The 21,353-nt window shown below is 36.9% G+C and overlaps 1 protein-coding gene and 1 pseudogene across 2 annotated transcripts; one reads left to right on the top strand and one right to left on the bottom strand.

Moving 5' to 3' along the window:
• The first annotated feature begins 318 nt into the window (after window positions 1-318).
• LOC143553026 (protein STRUBBELIG-RECEPTOR FAMILY 1-like) lies at window positions 319-10,439 on the top strand. Its single transcript, XM_077043101.1, has 17 exons — window positions 319-475; window positions 1,638-1,767; window positions 1,844-1,915; window positions 2,001-2,066; window positions 2,151-2,222; window positions 2,314-2,353; window positions 2,718-2,773; window positions 7,451-7,498; window positions 7,615-7,686; window positions 7,839-7,904; window positions 8,006-8,071; window positions 8,152-8,480; window positions 8,714-8,967; window positions 9,044-9,315; window positions 9,631-9,769; window positions 9,847-9,968; window positions 10,232-10,439. The coding sequence occupies exons 1-17, from the start codon at window positions 373-375 to the stop codon at window positions 10,437-10,439; spliced, it is 2,115 nt and encodes a 704-aa protein (XP_076899216.1). The 5' UTR covers window positions 319-372.
• A 7,859-nt stretch (window positions 10,440-18,298) lies between these two features.
• LOC143553023 (uncharacterized) lies at window positions 18,299-21,299 on the bottom strand (annotated as a pseudogene). Its single transcript, XR_013138755.1, has 3 exons — window positions 21,170-21,299; window positions 19,932-20,161; window positions 18,299-19,482 (listed from the first exon to the last, which is right to left on the bottom strand). The product of XR_013138755.1 is annotated as an uncharacterized LOC143553023 (transcript).
• Window positions 21,300-21,353: the final 54 nt, after the last annotated feature.

The following is a 21,353-nucleotide window of genomic DNA, read 5'->3' as shown; positions in this document are numbered from 1 at the left end:
GATAAAGCTAAAGAAAGAAAACTGAAGCAGCAAAATGCTTGCTTGCTTTTTGCCACCATCACTTTCTCTCTTCACATTTTTATTAGGGTTCTTGTTTACACATACTTAACAGTTATTAACACTCTGTTCTGCTCTGTTCTTCTGCTCATATCCAGCTCACACAGTAAGTTTCACATGAATTCACTCATGGGGTTTTATTCCTTTTTGCTCAAAGATCAATCTTTTGTGTTTGTTTCTTCCAAGATTGAATTTTTATATGTGGGTTTGTCTTAGATTTTATTAATATGATTAATTAAACACATTCTGTTTCAGTGTGTGTTTTTATCTGTTGAACTCAAGACCATTAAAGTTGAATTCTTTGGGCATAGTTTGATGATGTGGAATTCAGAACTCAAGATTTATACTGTTGCTGTTGTGGGTTCACTGTTAGTTTCAATTATACCGAGTTGTTTCGGGTTTACTGATCCTGGTGATTGTAAGTCTTTTAACTTGACTTTTTTTTTTGTTGAGTATTGAAGTTAGTTTTTATCTGTACATAATTTTTCATTAATTTTACAAACACTAGCTGTAACACCTTATGCAAATATAAACAAACCTGTGAGCTACTCGTGGTGGTTTTGGACTCGAACTGAACCAAAAACCAAAATTTTGGTTTTTGATTTGGTTTTCAGGTTGGGTTCGGTCTGGGTATTTTCGGTTTCACCATTCGGGTTTGAAATTTTTGGGTCCAAACAAACATAATGAATTTTGCCTAAAATATTTGTGTTATACCATTTATTAAACTTTTATAAATTACTAAAAATTCAAAACTAAATAAAATAACTCATAAATCCAGTTCAGTTTTTGTGGTTTTGAATTTTAATTGCATGCAAAACCGAAACCAAACCGAAAGTTTGGTTTTTGTGAAAACATAAAAACCAAACCTTCAATTTTTGTTTAGATTCGTTATTTCGGTTTCATGCACACCCTACAATATTGGTCGGTAAGAGGGGGAGATGTTATAATAGCACTTGAATTTTGTTTAAACAAACCATAGTTCTTGAGAAAATGCAAATAACAAAACAAAAACAATTTTTAGTTTATTATTACTATTACTATTACTTGTGGTGGTTTTGGACTCGAACCGAACCAAAAACCAAAATTTATTTTTTGATTTGGTTTTCAGGTTGGGTTCGGTCTGGGTATTTTCGGTTTCACCATTCGGGATTGAAATTTTTTGGGTCCAAACAAACATAATGAATTTAGCCTAAAATATTTGTGTTATACCATTTATTAAACTTTTATAAATTACTAAAAATTCAAAACTAAATAAAATAACTCATAAATCCAGTTCAGTTTTTGTGGTTTTGAATTTTAATTGCATGCAAAACCGAAACCAAACCGAAAGTTTGGTTTTTGTGAAAACATAAAAACCAAACCTTCAGTTTCTGTTTAGATTCGTTATTTCGGTTTCATGCACACCCTACAATATTGGTCGGTAAGAGGGGGAGATGTTATAATAGCACTTGAATTTTGTTTAAACAAACCATAGTTCTTGAGAAAATGCAAATAACAAAACAAAAACAATTTTTAGTTTATTATTACTATTACTATTATTATTGTTATTGTTATCTTTCTATACAAATTCTTTGTTACAGTTATAGCAATAAATAGCCTATACGCGACCCTCGGTTTCCCCCCTCTTCTTGGATGGCGATTTGGATCAGGAGATCCATGTTCAGGAGGTTGGCAAGGCGTCCAATGCGTGAATTCCAACATAACCGGGATGTATGAAATAAATTATCATATTTTCTTGAAAAAATAATTTGATCAACTTTTTTAGTTACCTCTTGAGTATATGCAGAGTCCTTAACAATGCTAGCTTGGGAGGTGAACTCAGTGACAATTTGGGAGCTTTTGCTTCCATCATACAAATGTTAGTGACAAAAGTAATTCAAAATTTTTATAATTTATAATTTTCTTCATGTTGGTATGTTTATAATCGGTCTTCGAATGCACAGAGATTTGAGCAATAACCACATTGGAGGCAGTATCCCATCAAATTTGCCACTTACATTGAAGACGCTGTATGTTAACGATTTAACAATATTTATTTTCAAGAATAACATTTTTTTAGTGAAATAACATCTTTGTTTTTAACTTATTGTTAGATTTCTGTCTGGAAACCAACTTGTGGGAAGCATGCCCGAATCTTTGTCTATGCTAGGTCAACTGACAGACTTGTAAGTTTTGTGTTCAAGTGTTATCTTTATCATGAGTTCAAGACTATATGTAATCTTCTTTTATCAACTCTTTTCTGTTATACACTTATAGGTCGTTGAACAACAATCATTGTTCAATCATAAAGGAATGTGTAATTCTCATTGATTCTTCCCAACTCAATACAATGAATATATATACAAACTATATCCCATATTTTAGGGATAGATCTCCAACTAAATACAAGATCAACATAAATTTATAATTCAAATAATATTCAAATAATTCGTTATCTATTACTCCCCCGCAGTCGAAGCTAGAGGAGGACGAATGCTAAGACTGGAGCGGAAGTCTTCAAATAAAATATTGGGAAGGCCTTTCGTAAAAATGTCTGCCACTTGAAAACGAGTGGGCATGTGGACGATGCGGACATTTCCCCGACGGACTTGCTCACGGACAAAGTGAATGTTGAGTTCAATATGTTTAGTTCGCTGATGTTGAACCGGGTTACCCGACAGGTAGATAGCACTAATGTTGTCACAATACACGAGTGTAGCAACCGTGAGAGGTCGCCGTAGTTCCAGGAGCAAGTTGCGTAACCAGCAAATTTCTGCGACCACATTCGCAACGCCTCGGTATTCAGCTTCTGTGCTTGATCGAGATACGGTAGATTGTCGTTTGGATGACCAAGTAAGTAGATTATCTCCAAAATAGACACAGTACCCGGTAGATTGTCGTGTCCGGACAGCCCGCCCAGTCCGCGTCGGTATATGCATGAAGCGATGATGCCCTTGTCGAACCCAAAGTGAGACCGTATGATAGTGTGCCTTTGATGTAACGTAAAACACGTAACAAAGCATGCCAGTGGGACATTTTCGGCGCATGCATGTGTATGCACAATTGTTGAACCGCATACGATATATCCGGTCGTGTAAAAGTCAAGTATTGAAGCGCTCCGGCTAAGCTCCGATATAGTGACGGATCTTGAAAGTCGATTCTGTCATGAGTGCTGAGTTTTGGCTTTGTGTCGACTGGTGTAGGTACCGATTTACAATCTGACATTCCGCTCGATCTAGGATATCTCCCATGTAAGTTTGCTGAGACAAAAATAGGTTATTCCCGGTTCGTTTAACGGATACGCCCAAAAAATAGCTTAGTTCCCCGAGATCTTTCATTGCAAACTCGGCAGCCAACTTTGCCATGATGTGAGTACAAAGGGCGTCGGAAGAGGCGGTGAGGATTATGTCATCAACGTATATGAGGAGATACGCCGTGTCGTTACCGTGATGATAGACGAACAGAGAATTGTCACACCGACTTTGAACAAATCCCATAGTGGTAACGAAGTCCGTAAACCGTTGGTACCATGCTCGTGGAGCTTGTTTGAGACCGTACAATGATTTCTTTAAGCGACAGACGTGGTCCGGATAATCTTGATTGTGGAACCCCATCGGTTGATACATGTAAACGATCTCGTGTAATTTCCCGTGTAGGAATGCGTTGGTCACATCAAGTTGATGAATGGACCATGATTGAGTGAATGCCAACGATAGGACGGTTCGTATTGTGGCCGGTTTAACAACCGGGCTAAAAGTTTCTCCGCAATCTACTCCCAGTTGTTGGTTTCTTTCGTCACAAACCAACCTAGCTTTATATCTTTCGAGTGAACCGTCAGCCTTAAACTTGTGGCGAAAGAGCCACATGCTCCGGATAATGTTCATGTCCCGAGTTCGCGGAACTAAATCCCACGTCTGGTTTTCAATAAGGGCACTAAACTCGACATTCATAGCTTGGCGCCATTCGGGTGAGGACAAGGCAATACTGACTACGAGGAATAGGGACGGGAGAAGAAGTGGTGAGATTGAAAAGTTGTCTTGGTTTGATAATGCCATCCATTGATCTAGTCCGTATGGTGCGTTGAGACGGAGCCGGTTCCGGAGGAACTGGATCTGGACGGGACTGTTGGGGAATGGCAACGGGGACGGGTGATGTCCGGTTAGCGGAAGGCATCGAAACTGGATGGGTAGGGGGTTTTGGTCTTTGGGAGTAGGTGTGGATAATGGGTGGTGTTGGATGGACTGAGTTAACTGATGTGGAGGGGGTGTGTTGGGCCGTGGTGTGCTGGGCAGGGGAGGCCAAAGGTGGAAAGGGTGTGTTTGTAGGATTATGGCTGATATGTGGCCAAAGGATAGGGTGTAGGGTTTCGGTTAGGAAGCGATACTCTTGTTTGGAGGGTTTGTTAAGGGATTTAAATGGGAAAGTAGTCTCGTCAAATTGAACGTGACGACAAATGATGACTTTGTGGGTGGTGAGGTCTAGGCATTTGTACCTGCGATGTTGGTTGGGGTACCCGAGAAAAACGCACGGTTTGGACCGTGCTTGGAGTTTATGAATCGTGTTATAAGGAATGAGAGGGTAGCAAAGGCATCCGAACACTCGAAGATGTTCATAGGATGGATAACGGTGATAGAGGAGTTGGGTCGGTGTAAGGTTGTTTCGTGTTTTGGATGGGAGGATATTTATTAGGTATGTAGCAACTTCAAGTGCATGGTGCCAGAAGTTGAAGTTGTTGGGAAGATTGGAGTGAGCTAAGAGAGTGCGAATGATATTATTAATCGAGCGGATTTTGCGTTCCGCTTTACCGTTTTGGGAGGAGGTGTATGGGATTTAAATGGGAAAGTAGTCTCGTCAAATTGAACGTGACGACAAATGATGACTTTGTGGGTGGTGAGGTCTAGGCATTTGTACCTGCGATGTTGGTTGGGGTACCCGAGAAAAACGCACGGTTTGAACCGTGCTTGGAGTTTATGAATCGTGTTATAAGGAATGAGAGGGTAGCAAAGGCATCCGAACACTCGAAGATGTTCATAGGATGGATAACGGTGATAGAGGAGTTGGGTCGGTGTAAGGTTGTTTCGTGTTTTGGATGGGAGGATATTTATTAGGTATGTAGCAACTTCAAGTGCATGGTGCCAGAAGTTGTTGGGAAGATTGGAGTGAGCTAAGAGAGTGCGAATGATATTATTAATCGAGCGGATTTTGCGTTCCGCTTTACCGTTTTGGGAGGAGGTGTATGGGCAAGAAAACCGGAACATCATGTCGTTTTGTTTGCAAAAGGTGTGAAACGAGTTATTAGCGTATTCTTTACCGTTATCGCATTGAAACTGTTTGATTTTGCGTTCAAACTGAGTTTCAATTAATTAGAAAATTGTTTAAAAATAGAGAAAACTTGAGATTTGTGGCTAAGTGTGTAGGTCCAGAGAAAATTGGTGTAATCATCGATAAATAAAATATAAAACCGATGTCCACCGGTGCTAATAATGGGAGAAGTCCACAAGTCACTATGTATTAAATCAAATGGTAAAAAAGTAGAAGTAATGGAATTAAGAAAAGGTAGTCTAACACTTTTACCAAACACACATGACTGACAAAGTTTCGAATGAATCTTATTACATTTAATAAAATCAAACTTCCTAAGGGACTTTAACGACTCTGGACCCGGGTGACCCAACCGTTGGCGCCACACGTCTTGAGAAATAGCTGCAAAAGAAGAAGGGTGGCGAATTTTTGAGAGGACCTGTGGTGTGAGCGGGTAGAGATCTCCGGAGCTATTGCTGCGAAGGATGCGCGCCTTGGTCTTGAGATCCTTCACAAGAAAACCATACGGGTCAAATTTAATCGAAATTTGATTATCAGTTGTTAAGCGACGAACCGATAAAAGGTTTTTGATTATGTGAGGTGCTAATAAGACTTTATTTAGTTTAAGTGGGGGAAATGGCGGGGGTAGGGTTTGATTTCCTTGCCCGGTTACCGGGATGGTATTACCGTCGCCAACTATAATGTTTCGTGAACTACCAGTATTTTAAAAGACGTAAAATTACCTGGATGGTTTGTCATGTGGTTCGAAGCGCCCGTATCCATAAACCAGGGTTGTTCCAGATGGTAGAGAGACATGGTGTGAAGAGCCTGGTCGATGTCGGTAGGCGTGTATCCCATGCTGTATGCCTGTGCCGGTTTCGGTCCCAAAATCCCTTGACCCGAAGGTGGTGCCACTGGTCGGGTTGAGGTCGGGTACGGACACGGCGGTGTTGATGCCCACTGCTGCCATTGTGAGTTCCCCGGAAAATTATTTTGCCAATACCCGAGGAACGGAGCCCACGGGGTGACTGGTTGCTGTGTAAACGAAGACCCTCTTCCGTGTCCAGAACTGCCGCGGCCGCGTCCGCGACCCCGTCCTCGATTTCGGCCTTGATCAAATCTGCTGGTGTTGTGAGAACCGTCAGTTAATGACGGGTCTGATTTCGCGGCGAGTGCGTGATCAGCCACCTGTGCGGAGTGAAGGGCTAGGGCGGCTTTTTCGGTTTCTTCACGGCACAGACTAGAACGGACGGAATTGAAATCCGGTAATGGATTTGTGTTGCGTAGGATCGCTGCAATGGTTGCATACTGCTCGGTGAGGCCGCCGAGAACCTTGAGAACCAGTTGTGTCTGTGTGAGGGGGACATCAACGTTTGCAAGTTGATCGGCGAGAACTTTAATCTCCTGGCAATACGCAGCCATGTCCTTGAACGAGTCAAGACGAGTATTGATGAGTTTGGATTGAAGGTGCAGAGCTCGCGAGCTTTTATTATCTTGAAACAAATTTTCCAAGGTGATCCAAGCATCGTAGGCGGTAGTATTCCTTTTCATGATTGTTTGTATTAGTTCGACCGAAATCGTACCGTAGGTCCGCTGGAGTACGATCGCATCGATCCTTTTCCAGGATTCTTCTGGTGGTGGAGGGGCTATGGATTTGTCCTTGTCTGTTGAAACGGGTGCCGACGTAGAGGATGATCCTTCGCGGCGGGGTTGGAGGTGATCGTCAACGAGGTAAGCCGTGCAATGAATACGGAAGAGCTCGGACCACGTGTTGTACTGAGCACTCTCGTTGTCAAGAATTATTGGGATGAAAGTCTTGATATTCGAGACGGTTATTGCGGGATGAATTTTACCGTCCATGGTTGAGAAGTAAGAAAGGGGATCGGAAAGAGAATGGAGACCGACAAGATGATGTCGGCTAGGGTTGGGAAAAATTTTGGCTCGATACCATAAAGGAATGTGTAATTCTCATTGATTTTTCCCAACTCAATACAATGAATATATATACAAACTATATCCCATATTTTAGGGATAGATCTCCAACTAAATACAAGATCAACGTAAATTTATAATTCAAATAATATTCAAATAATTCGTTATCTATTAATTTGAGCGGTGACATTCCGGATTCCTTTCAACAACTTAAGGGCTTGATTAATCTGTACACCTTTTTGTTAATCCTGTTGTTTCATTTAAGTTTTATTAAGACAAGTTTGTATGTCATGTTTTTATTCTTATAACTTGTAGCTATATTTTCAATTTAATGTCTTGTTGCAGGGATTTGTCTGCTAATAATCTAAGTGGTCCTTTACCTCCTTCCATGGCGAACTTGACACTAATTTCCACATTGTAAGAAACATAGTTAACACGCTTAAAACATTACTTGTTACACAAGTTATGTGCTGTGATATCTGCAATTTCAAGTTTAAAATCATGCCATGTCACCCTTTGTGGTTTGATTTTGACGACCAAATCTTATTTGAGTATTTTCTTTTTTGCAGGCACTTGCAGGACAATTTTCTTACCGGTGTACTGGACGTGTTGCAAGATCTTCCCCTTGTTGATTTGTACTACATTTTTTCCATATAATTTTTTTCTAAATTTTCATCATTTTTTGCTTTGATTATTATACATGATCACTTGAAACAAAAATTTTGTTGTTACATAGGGATATTGAGAATAATCTTTTTTCTGGGCCAATACCTCCAAAATTGTTAAACATTCCAGATTTCAGGTAAAAAAAAAAACAATAATAAGTGTTTTAGATTGGAAATTGTTGCATGAAAATAATAGTTACACCTTCATGCAATGCAGAAGCAAAGCGAACCCCTTTAATACAACTATTATTCCTTCATCACCAGCCTTGTCTCCATTGTCATCACCTTTCGACTCACAACCACCCGGACTTGAAGTATTTGGACCGTCTTCTTCAGAGATACCGCACCCCTCCAAGTCTCGATTGAGTAAAACAGTCGTGTCAGTTGTCATTATTGGATTCTTAATTCTTGCTTTATTTGCACTTGGATTTTGCATTTATGTCTCAAGATGGCGCAAAGAAAAGTCAGCCATCAAAGTTGGCGATCATACAAAGAACTCGATGCCAAAAGAGTCTTCTTCATATCAATCTCATCATAAAGAGAATGGTATGTTTAATCCTTTTCTTTTAATATGCTTTGCTCCCTTTATTCTAAACGAAAGAGGTCAAAACTTGACTTTTCGGGTCAAACCAAATACTTTCAACATCAATTAAGATATAAACTATACGTTTTACATGCTTGTCTATACAGAAAAGGGATAAAGAAACTAACCAACTTGTGACAACCTATGCTGACGTGTCAACTAACTAACATAACTAACTTCTACAATAAATTTGTAGGAGAGGAAAATAAGGAAACGATTTCCAAGAATCCGACACCACCTTTACCTCCACAACCTCTTACTGGAGAAAGAACCGTTGTTAAACCGGTTCCAATTCCATCAACGGGCCCAAATATATCAACAAACATAGATTCTTCAAGATCTTTCTCAATTTCATCCCTTCAACAATATACAAATAGTTTTTCTCAAGAAAATATTATTGGCAGAGGCATGCTTGGCACAGTGTACCGGGCCCACCTTCCTAACGGGAAGGTAATGTTTTCTTAAAACTAAATAGGTTAAATTTGTCGCCGTTACTAACAAACTTATTCACTTTATGTTCTTTTAGCTACTGGCTGTAAAGAAACTGGAGAATTTAGATTCAAGGCAATGGAGTGATGAAGATTTCATGAACTTGGTGTCAAGTATCTTAAAAATTCAAAATGAAAATATAGTTGGACTCGTTGGTTACTGTTGTGAGCATGGTCAAAGACTTTTTGTCCATGAACACTGTAAAAATGGGACATTACATGAAGCACTGCATCTAGATGAAGATATTCATGAGAAACTTTCATGGAAAGCTCGTGTAAATATGGCACTTCAAGCTGCAAAAGCATTGGAGTGAGTACATCTTTCAACTTTACCGTCATCCACTTCATAACTTGAAAGAGGGTCGACCCATTTATCCTAACATGGCCCGTGTTCGGTTATAGTTTATCTCCAACAGGTCAAATGGGTAAACTTTAATAGCTTAGCTAGATGTGAAACTAGTCATATTGGTCGAAAGTCAACAAAAGTGTCTCAAGATTACAAGCTGAAACCTTTAATAGGTTATATGCTTATAGAATGCATAAGGGTTACCATAAGTGTTTCTTAGATGTTATATATCAAGTATTAACTACAAGTAATTCTTCATTTAATTGTTTTGCTTATTAGGTACTTGCATGAGGCTTGTCAACCTCTTGTTGTCCACCGAAACTTCAAGTCAGCAAATATTCTGCTTGATGAAGAGCTCAATGTACGCGTTTCGGATTGCGGTTTGGCTCAACTAATACCATTGAGCTACATTAGTGAGGTAGGTATCTCGTGTAACAACTTTCACATTGAAATTTTAGTAACTGATTTCTGACAGTTAGGTTATTGTTATATTAGTTGCAAGGTTCGGGATATGGTGCCCCGGAGTTGGAGTCAGGAAGTTATACTTACCAAAGTGATGTTTATAGCTTCGGAGTTGTTATGTTAGAACTTCTCACCGGTCGAAAAGCTCATGACAGGTTATCCATCTAATAAGTTAACTCTTGACTTTCAAGTATGAGGGATACTTGATTTTTCTTATTCTTATTAGAATTTTCAAAAAAAATTAAAAAGATAAATAGTAGTTACACAACCCGAGTTTCAAACTTTTATAATCACTCATTTTACCGGATATCTTTTTGATCCGTGACACAACTCGACCACTTTGCCTGTTTGCCACCTTTAAGATGAAACGTCTATTGTATTTTGTATAGTTAAAAAATAACTACTATTATACTTATAGATCAAGAGCTCGTGGGGAGCAATATTTGGTAAGATGGGCGGTTCCTAGGCTTCATGATATAGAAGCGTTGTCAAGAATGGTGGATCCTTCTCTTGATGCTGCTTATTCGTCCAAGTCTTTATCTCGCTTTGCAGATATTATTTCTCTTTGCGTTCAGGTAAACTTTTCTTTTGTGCATACATACATTCTTTCTGTTTTTCATTGTTGAAAAGAGTTGGTACAAACATGTACAACATTTTCCTAAATGGAAGAAAATCCATGTGTTGGATTTGATGTTTTGTAGTGATGATGATGACGACAAGTTAATTTACCTTTAGTTTTTGCTAAAAATAGAATGTTTTTCATTGTTGACATGATAGTGAGTACTGAGTATCACACTTTAAGACTGATATTCAACAATAAGATTTAAAGATGGTTTGACTTTTCGGGTCGAAAGGACTGGTTTGACTTTTCGGTCAAAAAGATTGGTCGAGGTTTGATCTCTACACCAAACAATCTGGCCTTGTGGGTAGAAAGAATAATAGTCAATGTCAAGAGTTTGTGACTACTTTAATACATCATGACTACTAGTATAAGTTGAATAACTGTAGATTTGACCTCAAAAGTATAAGAATGGATGGTTTGCTTGTTTCAACCTTTTTTGGTTAATCATTATAGCTGCAGTCATTAAAATCTTTTACTTTTTTAAATTGTGGGGTAGAGTTAAAATGAAAAGGACAACAAAAATGAGAAGGGTGAGAAGAAATATAATCTATTGATCTTAGATTGGATGGTGGAGATTAATTTAAAAATAAAAATATATGAGAAGGGCATGAAGGTAATAATTCACTTATGAAGACTCTCTCTCCACATGCAAGGCACATGTCAATTCCCCCATCATTTTAAAACGTCTATAACTTTTTCATACGACGTTTTTTTTAGAATTTTTTTTTACCAAAATAACGAGCGTTTTTTTATCTTTAATATGAATATCATATTTTTATATAAAAATAAAAAAAGTTGGTGGGTTTTTTTGTATTGTGTTATTTGGTTATCTATTGTGTTTTTTAATTGGGTTTTCTATGCATTGTGTTATATATTATGGTCATTGTGTTTTTCAACGGATACTCATATTAAAGATAAAAATTAAAATAAAGATTGCGTCATTGTGTCTTTCGTTTGTCACTGTGTCTTTGTGCTCAACATTTGCTTTATGTTGATTGTGTATTACGTTCAAGCCATCGTGTAATATGTAGATTCCATTGTGTTTTACGTTTATGGTCATTGTGTTATATGTATTTACTATTGTGTCTTACGTTTAAGGTCATTGTGTTATATGTATTTACCATTGTGTCTTACGTTTAAGGTCAATGTGTTATATGTATTTACCATTGTGTCTTACGTTTCAAGTCATTGTGTTATATGTATTTACCATTGTGTCTTACGTTTCAGGTCATTGTGTTATATGTATTTATCATTGTGTCTTACGTTTCAGGTCATTGTGTTATATGTATTTTACAATTGTGTCTTACGTTTCAGGTCATTGTGTTATATGTATTTTACCATTGTGTCTTACGTTTCAAGTCATTGTGTTATATGTATTTTACCATTGTGTCTTACGTTTCAATTCGTTGTGTTATATGTATTTTACCATTGTGTCTTACGTTTCAGGTCATTGTGTTATATGTATTTACCATTGTGTCTTACGTTTCAGGTCATTGTGTTATATGTATTTACCATTGTGTCTTACGTTTAAGGTCATTGTGTTATATGTATTTTACCATTGTGTCTTACTTTTCAAGTCATTGTGTTATATGTATTTTACCATTGTGTCTTACGTTTCAAGTCATTGTGTTATATGTATTTTACCATTGTGTCTTACGTTTCAGGTCATTGTGTTATATGTATCCATTATTGTATTTTACGTTTCAGGTTAATGTGTAATATGTATTCATCATTGTGTTTAGTATTAGATAATTTGTTGGTATTTTTCATTACATTTACGTATTATTATTACACAACGGTGTTATTAGTATTTAAAAAAAACACAATGATCAGTTGAAAGACACAATGACGAAAAACAAAATAATAAATAGAAAGACACAATGACGAAAAAAACACAATGGTAAGCAAAAAGACACAATGACGTAAATTATTTTTTATTCTTATATAACAAAATTATACTCATATTAAAGGTAAAAAACGCTTGTTATTATGGTGAATTTTATTTAAAAAAAATATCATATGAAAAAGTTATAAAAGGATGGGGGTATTAACATGTGTCTTGCATGTGGAGAGAGAAAATATGTACAATTACCTCTATACCCTTTTTCCTTTGGTTCATACTTGACACATGTCAATTAATTATGGTTCTCATCCTTCTCATTTTTATTCCCCTTTGTAGAATAACTTGACCCTTAAAGTGTGATAATTAATACTCCCTCCGTCCCTTTGAAAGTGTCCATATTTCCTTTTAGTTTGTCTCATTACAAATGTCCACTTTCAAACTTTATTAATTTATTTCCAAATTTACTCTTAAAAGTGCAATCATTTTAACTTTATTAAATTTTGTCTTTTTATATATGTCAAGGGCATTAAAGTCATTTGTTAAGAAAAATGTATAATCATTCAAACTTTCTTAAATTTTGTGTTTTTCAAACCATGACATTTGTAAAGAAACAGATAGAATAATAATTATAATCTATAGTATCACTATGTCACTTCATTGATCCATAATCAATCAACATCCAAGTTCCACCACCACTACCCTTATGTTTCAAGCTTATCATCTTTTGATCAAGACCAGTCACAAATACAAGCTAAATCTTTTGAAACAAAGGTTGGCTATTTCGTTTACTAATTTCACCAAGTTGACATTTTGTCAAGTTTAACAAAAACACCAATTTTCTCAATATAATTAAATTTAACATATTATCATCTGTATTGTCAAATCATATTTAAACTATAAACATATTCAATATTTTTATGAAACTATTGGATTAAAATCACAGTTTTGAACAAACCATATATATATAAATCGCAGTTTACTATTTAAACTATAATAAAGGTTCAAAACATAACCATTTCAATATAGGAATGCTAATTATAATGATTCTAAACTAAAGGATTCCACAAGTAAAGTTTAAGAAATGAGATTAGGCCAGGTGTAGTGGGGCTATAATTTGGGCGAGAAGGGACGCGAACACCGCCCCTGGGCGATTTCTGGACGAAAAGGGGCGCGGGCGAGGAGAAGAAGTCGCCTGGAAGAAGGGGTGGTGGGGCCGGCATGTATGGATGTGTGTGTGTGTTATATACATATGTATATATATATTATTATATATATATATATATATATTATATTACTAGTTGTAGCCCATACACCATTACACCCCAAAAACAAATTCTCACCGCTTGCTGACTGGGCGCCACACGACGCAAAACGCCCTAAATTGTAGCCCCTCCACTACGCATAGCCTTAGGACATGAGAATACTTTCCAACACTGTTAAAATCATTACAGTTTTCTCTATCATCTATTTCTATAATTACAATAAAAAATATTACATTTCTCTCTCATGTTCATTAAATAATATTTTTTTTTACTTTTATTATTACAATTGTTTCTCTTATCTACTTACAACCAATTCAACAAATATTAAAAAATAAATACGACAAACAAAATTTTTCCAAATTTACAAAACAAAACACTACATTTTCTCTTTTTACCCTATAAGTTACAATCACAACCATTCACAACCCCACCTTAAAATTTACAAACTCCCCACATAATTTTAACGGATATGATAAGAATGCTCTAACATACAATTGTAGAATAATAAAAACCCCGTAAGGTGTAATGTATTATTGATCAACTATATATAGGGTTACAAGGAGATAAATACAAGAAAACATAATCAAATACAATCTCCTAATTATGGTAACACTATAATACTAATACTCTAATAATATATTCTTCTACAACATTCTCTAACATTCTCCCGCAGTCAGAGCGGTAGGAAATCGAACGCTCAGACTGGAGCGCAAAGCTTGTGAAGATACACGATCGGCTGTCACGTAGAGCAGGAACTCGATCGGTTATAGGATCTAAGAAGATCGGCGGCGTGTTGACCGTGGTCAGGCAGCTTCTAGGCATGATGACTAGAGATTCGATTGCAATGACATGAACTATAACTGAGTCAGCTGAAGTAACGACTTAACGACACAATGGCAGCATATTAATAAATAAATAAGAATTTATTTCATTTTACAAAACAAAAAATGGAGAAAAAACTAAAGAAATTACTAAGGATAAAAACCTCCACGAATGGGATAAAAAACTAAATATATAGAAGGAAAAAAGACGAAAAATATAAAAAATAAAAATTCTATCGCTAAAACCAAAAGGTTGATGAGATAAAATAAATTGCCATTAATGAGATCAAATGTTTAATTTGCATGAGCAAGAAAACAAACAAAGTGTTTGGTTTGAATGAAATTAAACAAGTAAAATAAAATTACCTTACAGAACGTAGAAAGCTAAACAAAAAAGATAAAAGAAAACAAAGGAAAAACAAAATTGAGAATAAAGATCAAATATTTAAAAAGTCAAAAGTGATTCTCCGAGTTTAAAACATGATTCAGTATTACGCTTAGAACCAAAAGACCGAACCGGGTTCTTGGTGGTATGTGACGAAGCGGTGGCTTTTATGTCTGTCCATAGGTGTGTCATGTGTGGGTTTGAGATTGAAAGAGGTGACCGGGATAGACCGTAGTCTATGGCAGGGCTGTAAATTGTAATCTATAGCAGCTGATCAAAAAACGGTAGCGGATACACCGTAGTTAACGATATATGTGTGCAAACGTCCCCGGGTAGGACGAGAAAAAGAAGAGAAAGACAAAAGAATGAAACAGGTCAGAAGCTTTGATACCATGTAGAATAATGAAAACCCCGTAAGGTTTAATGTATTATTGATCAACTATATATATGGTTACAAGGAAATAAATACAAGAAAACATAATCAAATACAATCTCTGATAATACTATAATACTAATACTCTAATAATATATTCTTCTACAAATATTCTCAAACAACAATGTCAAATGTATGACATTTTGTATCCATAATTAAAAAAAGATTCATCCAAAGCAACACCTTGGCTTTATGTCTCAAATCCAGATCATCATATCTTACATCTTTACTCATTTTCTTTTTATATTTCCATGCATGAAGTTCGAGAAACCAACCAAACTAATAATAGTTAACGGCCAACAAATTTATAAAAACACATATACTTTAAAAGTTAAAAGTGTGTAAATACTCTAAAAGTTAAAATTGTGTAATCCAACAACTAGAAAGTAATCTAAAATGTAGAGGTGGGAAATGGGTTGGGTTGGGTTGAAACGGGTAATGGGTAAGAACGGGTAAGGGTTGAAACGGGTTAGGGTCGAAACGGTAAACGGGTCACTTAAAAAAGGGTTGTTTTGGTTCGGGTCAGAATGGGTTAGGGTCAATATGTTCGGGTTAGAACGGGTCAATGTTGGAACGGGTCAAAACGGGTTTGGTCAAAACTCGTTTAAGTGATTTTTCATTTCGTTTCAGCACGTAACAGCTCGTTTAAGTGATTTTTCAGTTCGTTACAGCGCGTAACAGCTCGTTTAAGCGATTTTTCATTTCGTTTCAGCCTTTTTAAGCGATATTTCAGTTCGTTTCAGTGCGTAACACCTCGCTTAAGCGATTTTTTGGTTCGTTTCAGCGCGTAACAGCTCGTTTAAGCGATTTTTCAGTTCGTTTCAGCGCGTAACTTTTTGGTTCGTTTCAGCGCGTAACAGCTCGTTTAAGCGATTTTTCAGATCGTTTCATCGCGTAACAGCTCGTTTAAGCGATTTTTCAGTTCGTTTCAGCACGTAACAACTCGTTTAAGCGATTTTGAGTTCGTTTCAGCACGTAACAGCTCATTTAAGCGATTTTTCAGTTCGTTTTAGCATCTAATTGCTCGTTTAAGCGATTTTTCAGTTCGTTTCATCGCGTAACTGCTCGTTTAAGCGATTTTTCAGTTTATTTCAGCACGTAACAGTAAGCGATTTTTCAGTTCGTTTCAGCACGTAACAGCTCGTTTAAGCGATTTTTCAGTTCGTTTCAGCACGTAACAGCTCGTTTAAGCGATTTTTCAGTTCGTTTCAGCACGTAACAGCTTGTTTAAGCGATTTTTCAGTACGTTTCAGCACGTAACAGCTCGTTTAAGCGATATTTCAGTTTGTTTTAGCATCTAATAGCTCGTTTAAGCGATTTTTCAGTTCGTTTCAGCACTTAACAGCTTGCTTTAGCGATTTTTCAGTTCCTTTCATCACTTAACAGCTTGTTTCAGCATGTTTTTGTTCCGTTGTTGTCGACTTTTCAATTTCGGTTAATTTGTCGATTTTTTTTAACGAGGACAACGGACGAAACGTTTTAGTTTTTTTACATTTTTTGTTTTTGTTTTATTTTTTGAGTTATGATTTTTTTATTAATTTTTTTGAATATTTTTTGATGGTTTTTATTAAGATCAAAATCCCTTAAAAAAACAAATAAAAAATCATAACTCAAAATATGTTTAACGAAAAAAGTAAAAAAACTAAAATATTTTCGCCGTTATCCTTGTTCATCAAAAAAAAAACTCGACAAATTAACCGAAACCGAAATGTCGGCGAAAACGAATCAAAAACCTTAATCGACCCGTCTAGTGCGAAAACTCGATAGAAACCGAAACCCAACCCGTCCAGTGCTAAAACTCGTGTCGGCGCGAAAGCTAATCCGAGCCGAAACCTAAACCGATATCGTTCCAATCTAAAACCCGTTTCAACCCAAACATGTCACTTTTCCTTAATACACTAACCCACATCGACCCATGTAGTTAAATTTGTCAACCCATTTTGACCCAAAAATAAAAATGTGGAATTTCAAGTGACCCATTTTGACAAATTTAATTAAAACCTATGACCCAAATCAACCCATTTGAATTTTAAAACATCCCAAATTGACCCATTTGGAATGGTTTGGGTCAAGGTTGCCACCCTACTAAAATGCAATAAAAAGAAACATGATGACAACTTTGTTGCGGCTGTACAAACAAGAATAGCTTACAAACGAAAACTTAACATTCGTTATCGTAAAAAAACTAGTGTGCAACAAAGAAATTTTTATTGTTGTATGCTCCCAGCACTCGTGATGACGAATTACAGTGGAGCACAAGAAGACATTAAATAAAGATACATTAGGGTTTTTGGCTAAGATCACAAGAAAACATAAACGGACCATAGTAAGAGATATCATGATGGTCTATAAACCTCCCATGACTTCAATCTTTAATTAAACCGGCCAAAAAGCATGTCTTCAAGATCTTCGACTAACCAGGACGAAAACCAAGGCATGCGCCTCCACAAATTATGCAACTCATCCGTAGTTTAAACCTTTTACGCCATCGGTTTCGCTACCTCAATGTCAATGATATATCTGGGCCGTGTTTATTAGTTGTCTCCACGTCGTTGTTGACAGGTTGCATAAGTTTTGTAACAGAAGTGATGTAAATATAAGAGTTATATATACAACAAAAAAAAACTTTCCATACCCGTTGGGCCGACATGGAGACATCAAATAAGACTTGCAAAAGAAGTTTCGAGTTCAACAGGTGGCAAATCCTCCTTCACGCCTTCACTGACATCATCGCCATTGAAGTCCACTAAAAGATTGTTCCCGGGTTCAAACCGTTCATCAATCAACACCACCTCATCAGTAATGGGCCTAGCGGCATCATCACCATCCAAATCCACCATCATATTGTTTGCGGGCTCGGTCGAGGGCTGAGCAGCATCATCACCATCCAAATCCATCAAAATAGTGCTTGCGGGTTCAACTCGTTCCTCAATCAATACCACTTCATCAGTAGCGGGCCTGGCATCATCGGTCAACAGGGCTTCAAGAGTTGACTTGAGACTACTATTATCAAAAGAAGCAAATTTCACTTCTAGAATAGGAGATTCAAAGTCAACTCTAGATTCCAACACCTCTTGAGGCTGATCCGGGAAATGTTTAAGAATGTCGGTTTTGTCAAAAGTCAACATCTTGACCACTTCAATAGACTCTTGCTGATCATCGGTTTCATAAGGAGACGATGGACAACTGGCACTGCCAGTGGGACCTGCAGCTTCTTCATCAAAACTAACATCCGAAAAAACCGGGCCCCATCATTCTCCGTTATAAACTCGGGTCCGGTTGCTTTCAGAGATTCAGAATCAGCCTCATCCTCACTATCAGTAATAGATGCACGAGCTGTATCTATAGATTCAACTATTAAACCATCATTTGATTTAGTAAAAGATGAGAATCCAGCTAATGCTGCAGCCAAAGCATCATCAATCGAAATGGTTTTCTTTGGTTTTTCCTTTGGTGATTCAAAAACATCAGTCACTACCACTTTTTCATCACAAGATGTATCCTCGGGTGGTTCGTGGGCCCCGCTTGAGATAGATGCCGTCTTTTCTAACTCGGGTTCACCACAGAAACGAGAGTCGTTTTCATTTTCACTTGTTGATGTGGGCTTGGGTTCACGTTTTGGAAACATGGGTGGCTCGGGACACTTGGCGAGTAATTCAACCTGCTGCTCTACACGTTGGAGTCTAGCTTCCATGTTGTTTATTGGTTTCAACATGTTCTCTTCAAAGCGCATGCAAATATCTTCAATTCGACTCACTCGTGCAACGAGTTGTTCCAGTAAAAATTCGGTCCGCGTGTGTAAAAACTCTTTATCTGGAGTTAAAACTGGCAATTGGGACTGAGTCAACTCAGCTTTGACCTCACTTGGTTTTCGCAACGTCTCGTCTTTTTGATGAACATGATTAATGGGATTATTTGAACTGGTGGGTTCTAACTCGGATTTGATTAGTTGACTCAGTGTCAATTGGGACTAAGTCAACTCAGTTTTTGCCTCGCTCGGTTCTAACTTGGTTTCGACCCGATTTCCTACATGATTGGAACTAGTTTGACCGGATAACGGGACAGATCTAGATTTAGTCAACCCTAGAAGTGTTGGAACAAGCATAGTCATAAGTGAACTACTAGCCGAGGTTTCTGGATTAGCTGTCTGACTCTCCAAGTCAACACTGGGATCAATCGGGTCAGCAAACACGTAAACTTCATCAACATAGACGCATCCTTTAGTTTGAAGTGATAGCAAACGAACAGTGAGTGACATGCATGGTTCTGAATCATTGATGTCAGCTGTAGCCTCATAGAAATCCTGTAAGTATAATATTTGACCAATATTATTAAAATCTTAGGTTGGGCTTGCAAACGAAACGAGCAAACACAAAAGGGAGCCGGTTCATGTTCGTTCATTTAACTTTAACTGAACAAACGATTGAACACGGATATTAAACGAATGGAATTTTCTTGCTCATGTTCGTTCGTTAAGAAATTGAACTTGTTCATGTTTGTTTATGTCCGGTTATTAACAGCATAAACAAACTGTCCATGAACGTAAACGAACGGACATAACGGAGCTAAAAAAATTGAGCTAAAACCAAATAAGAAAAATGTGAATTAACAATGTATTGGGCCTATTAAGTTATCAAAATCAGACTAAACTGTTACGGGCCTAACAATTTTCTTGAATATGTTAACGAACGTAAACGAATGCACATGAACGAATTAAGGTTTAATCAGACATGAGTTTGAGTTGAAACTAACCTGGTGGATTCGGCCGTTGTTTGACTTCTGGTCTGTACCAACCGGGAGTTTGACCTCGACCCAGTCATCATTTAAAGGGAATGAACTGTCATCTACAGAAGCAGCACTGCAACGGACCGTACATAGGTACTCGTTATCACTCTGCAAATCCGGTGCATAATATATTTCATATACGCGTGCTGTGCTTCTCACATACACCTGGCGAATCTCGTGCTTTTGAGTAAAGTTTACTGTAAAAAAATTTGAAACATATTAATTTAAGTAATTATGTGGTTAACAAAAGAAGATAATAACCTATCTAGGGGTGTGCATAAAACCGAAATTGAAATCGAAAAACCCAAATAAACCGAACCGAAAAAAATCAACCCAAATTAGAAACCGGCGGTTCGGTTTTGAACTTTAGCAAAAACCGAAATACTGGTTTTGGTTCGGTTTGTATATTGTTAAGAACCGAAAAAACCGAACCGCGCCAAAATAACAAAAAAAATCAAAATAACCATAACATCTTAACCGTAACAATTAAAACAAAATCTACTGATGACTATTTGTTTAGTTTTAACATATGGTTAATAACAAATATATTTGGCTTCTACATATGGCTAATAACTAATAATACTGTTATTTTTAGTTTTGATTTTAAATGTATCTTTTATTAGTTTTTAATATTTGAAGTCCAAATATTCAATATTCTATTAATTATTAGTTTAAAGAAAACAAAATATCATGCCCAATTTCAAAATCTTGGGTCAACTTTTTTTTTTGCCCAAAAAGTTTAGACTCGAGTAGCAAAACCGAAAAAGCCGAACTGAAACCCAAAAACCTAAAACGGAACCGAAAAAACTGAAACTGAATGGTTTTAAAAATTATAAAACTGAAAGTTTGGTTTTCGGTTCGGTTTTAGTCAAAAACCACACCGAACCGCAGCACGCACACCCCTAAACCTATCTGTAGCTATGCATAGTTAGTTTATAATTCACTTGGAATTGTTGATGCTTTTAGAATTTGAATTATAATTCACTAAATAAATAAGGTAATTGCCGTCAATAAAACGAATTTGGAACTGAAATTGCAAAAGTATCCATATTTTATTATTATTATTTTTTAACTTCAAGTGAATTGTTGATGCTTTAAGAAACATAGTTTTCTATTTTATTATATACAGAAACCTAAATAAGTTGATATAACACGCATCTGATAAGTCAAAATCAATAGATGGATTAGTTGAATAGAAAACTTACGTTTGATTTCGCAAGGTTGATAATCGGTGGATGAAGGAGGTAAGAGAAGGAGTGGTGGTTTACGAGTAGTTGTGGATTCGGAGTCGATGGGGAAATCAAAGGACTCGAACGTGACAACGGAGTCCACGTGACAGTGTCCACGGAGTAGTCATATTAGTTAGTTGCCGGAGTTGTGGAATTGAAG

The sequence above is a fragment of the Bidens hawaiensis genome, unplaced genomic scaffold, assembly GCF_021521415.1.
Source record: "Bidens hawaiensis isolate Kalapana, Puna unplaced genomic scaffold, B.hawaiensis_p1.1 tig00017066_1, whole genome shotgun sequence".
Classification (NCBI taxonomy): domain Eukaryota; kingdom Viridiplantae; phylum Streptophyta; class Magnoliopsida; order Asterales; family Asteraceae; genus Bidens; species Bidens hawaiensis.
This window is presented reverse-complemented; position numbering and strand designations above follow the sequence as displayed.

Bases quoted from the DNA above. Each gene is read 5' to 3' on its own strand.
- LOC143553026 (XM_077043101.1), top strand. From the start codon at position 373: ATGATGTGGAATTCAGAACTCAAGATTTATACTGTTGCTGTTGTGGGT. The intron at 2,354-2,717 runs GTAATTCTCATT...GTTACCCGACAG, and splicing joins GTTCAATCATAAAGGAATGT to GTAGATAGCACTAATGTTGT. The intron at 7,499-7,614 runs GTACACCTTTTT...GTCTTGTTGCAG, and splicing joins CTTAAGGGCTTGATTAATCT to GGATTTGTCTGCTAATAATC.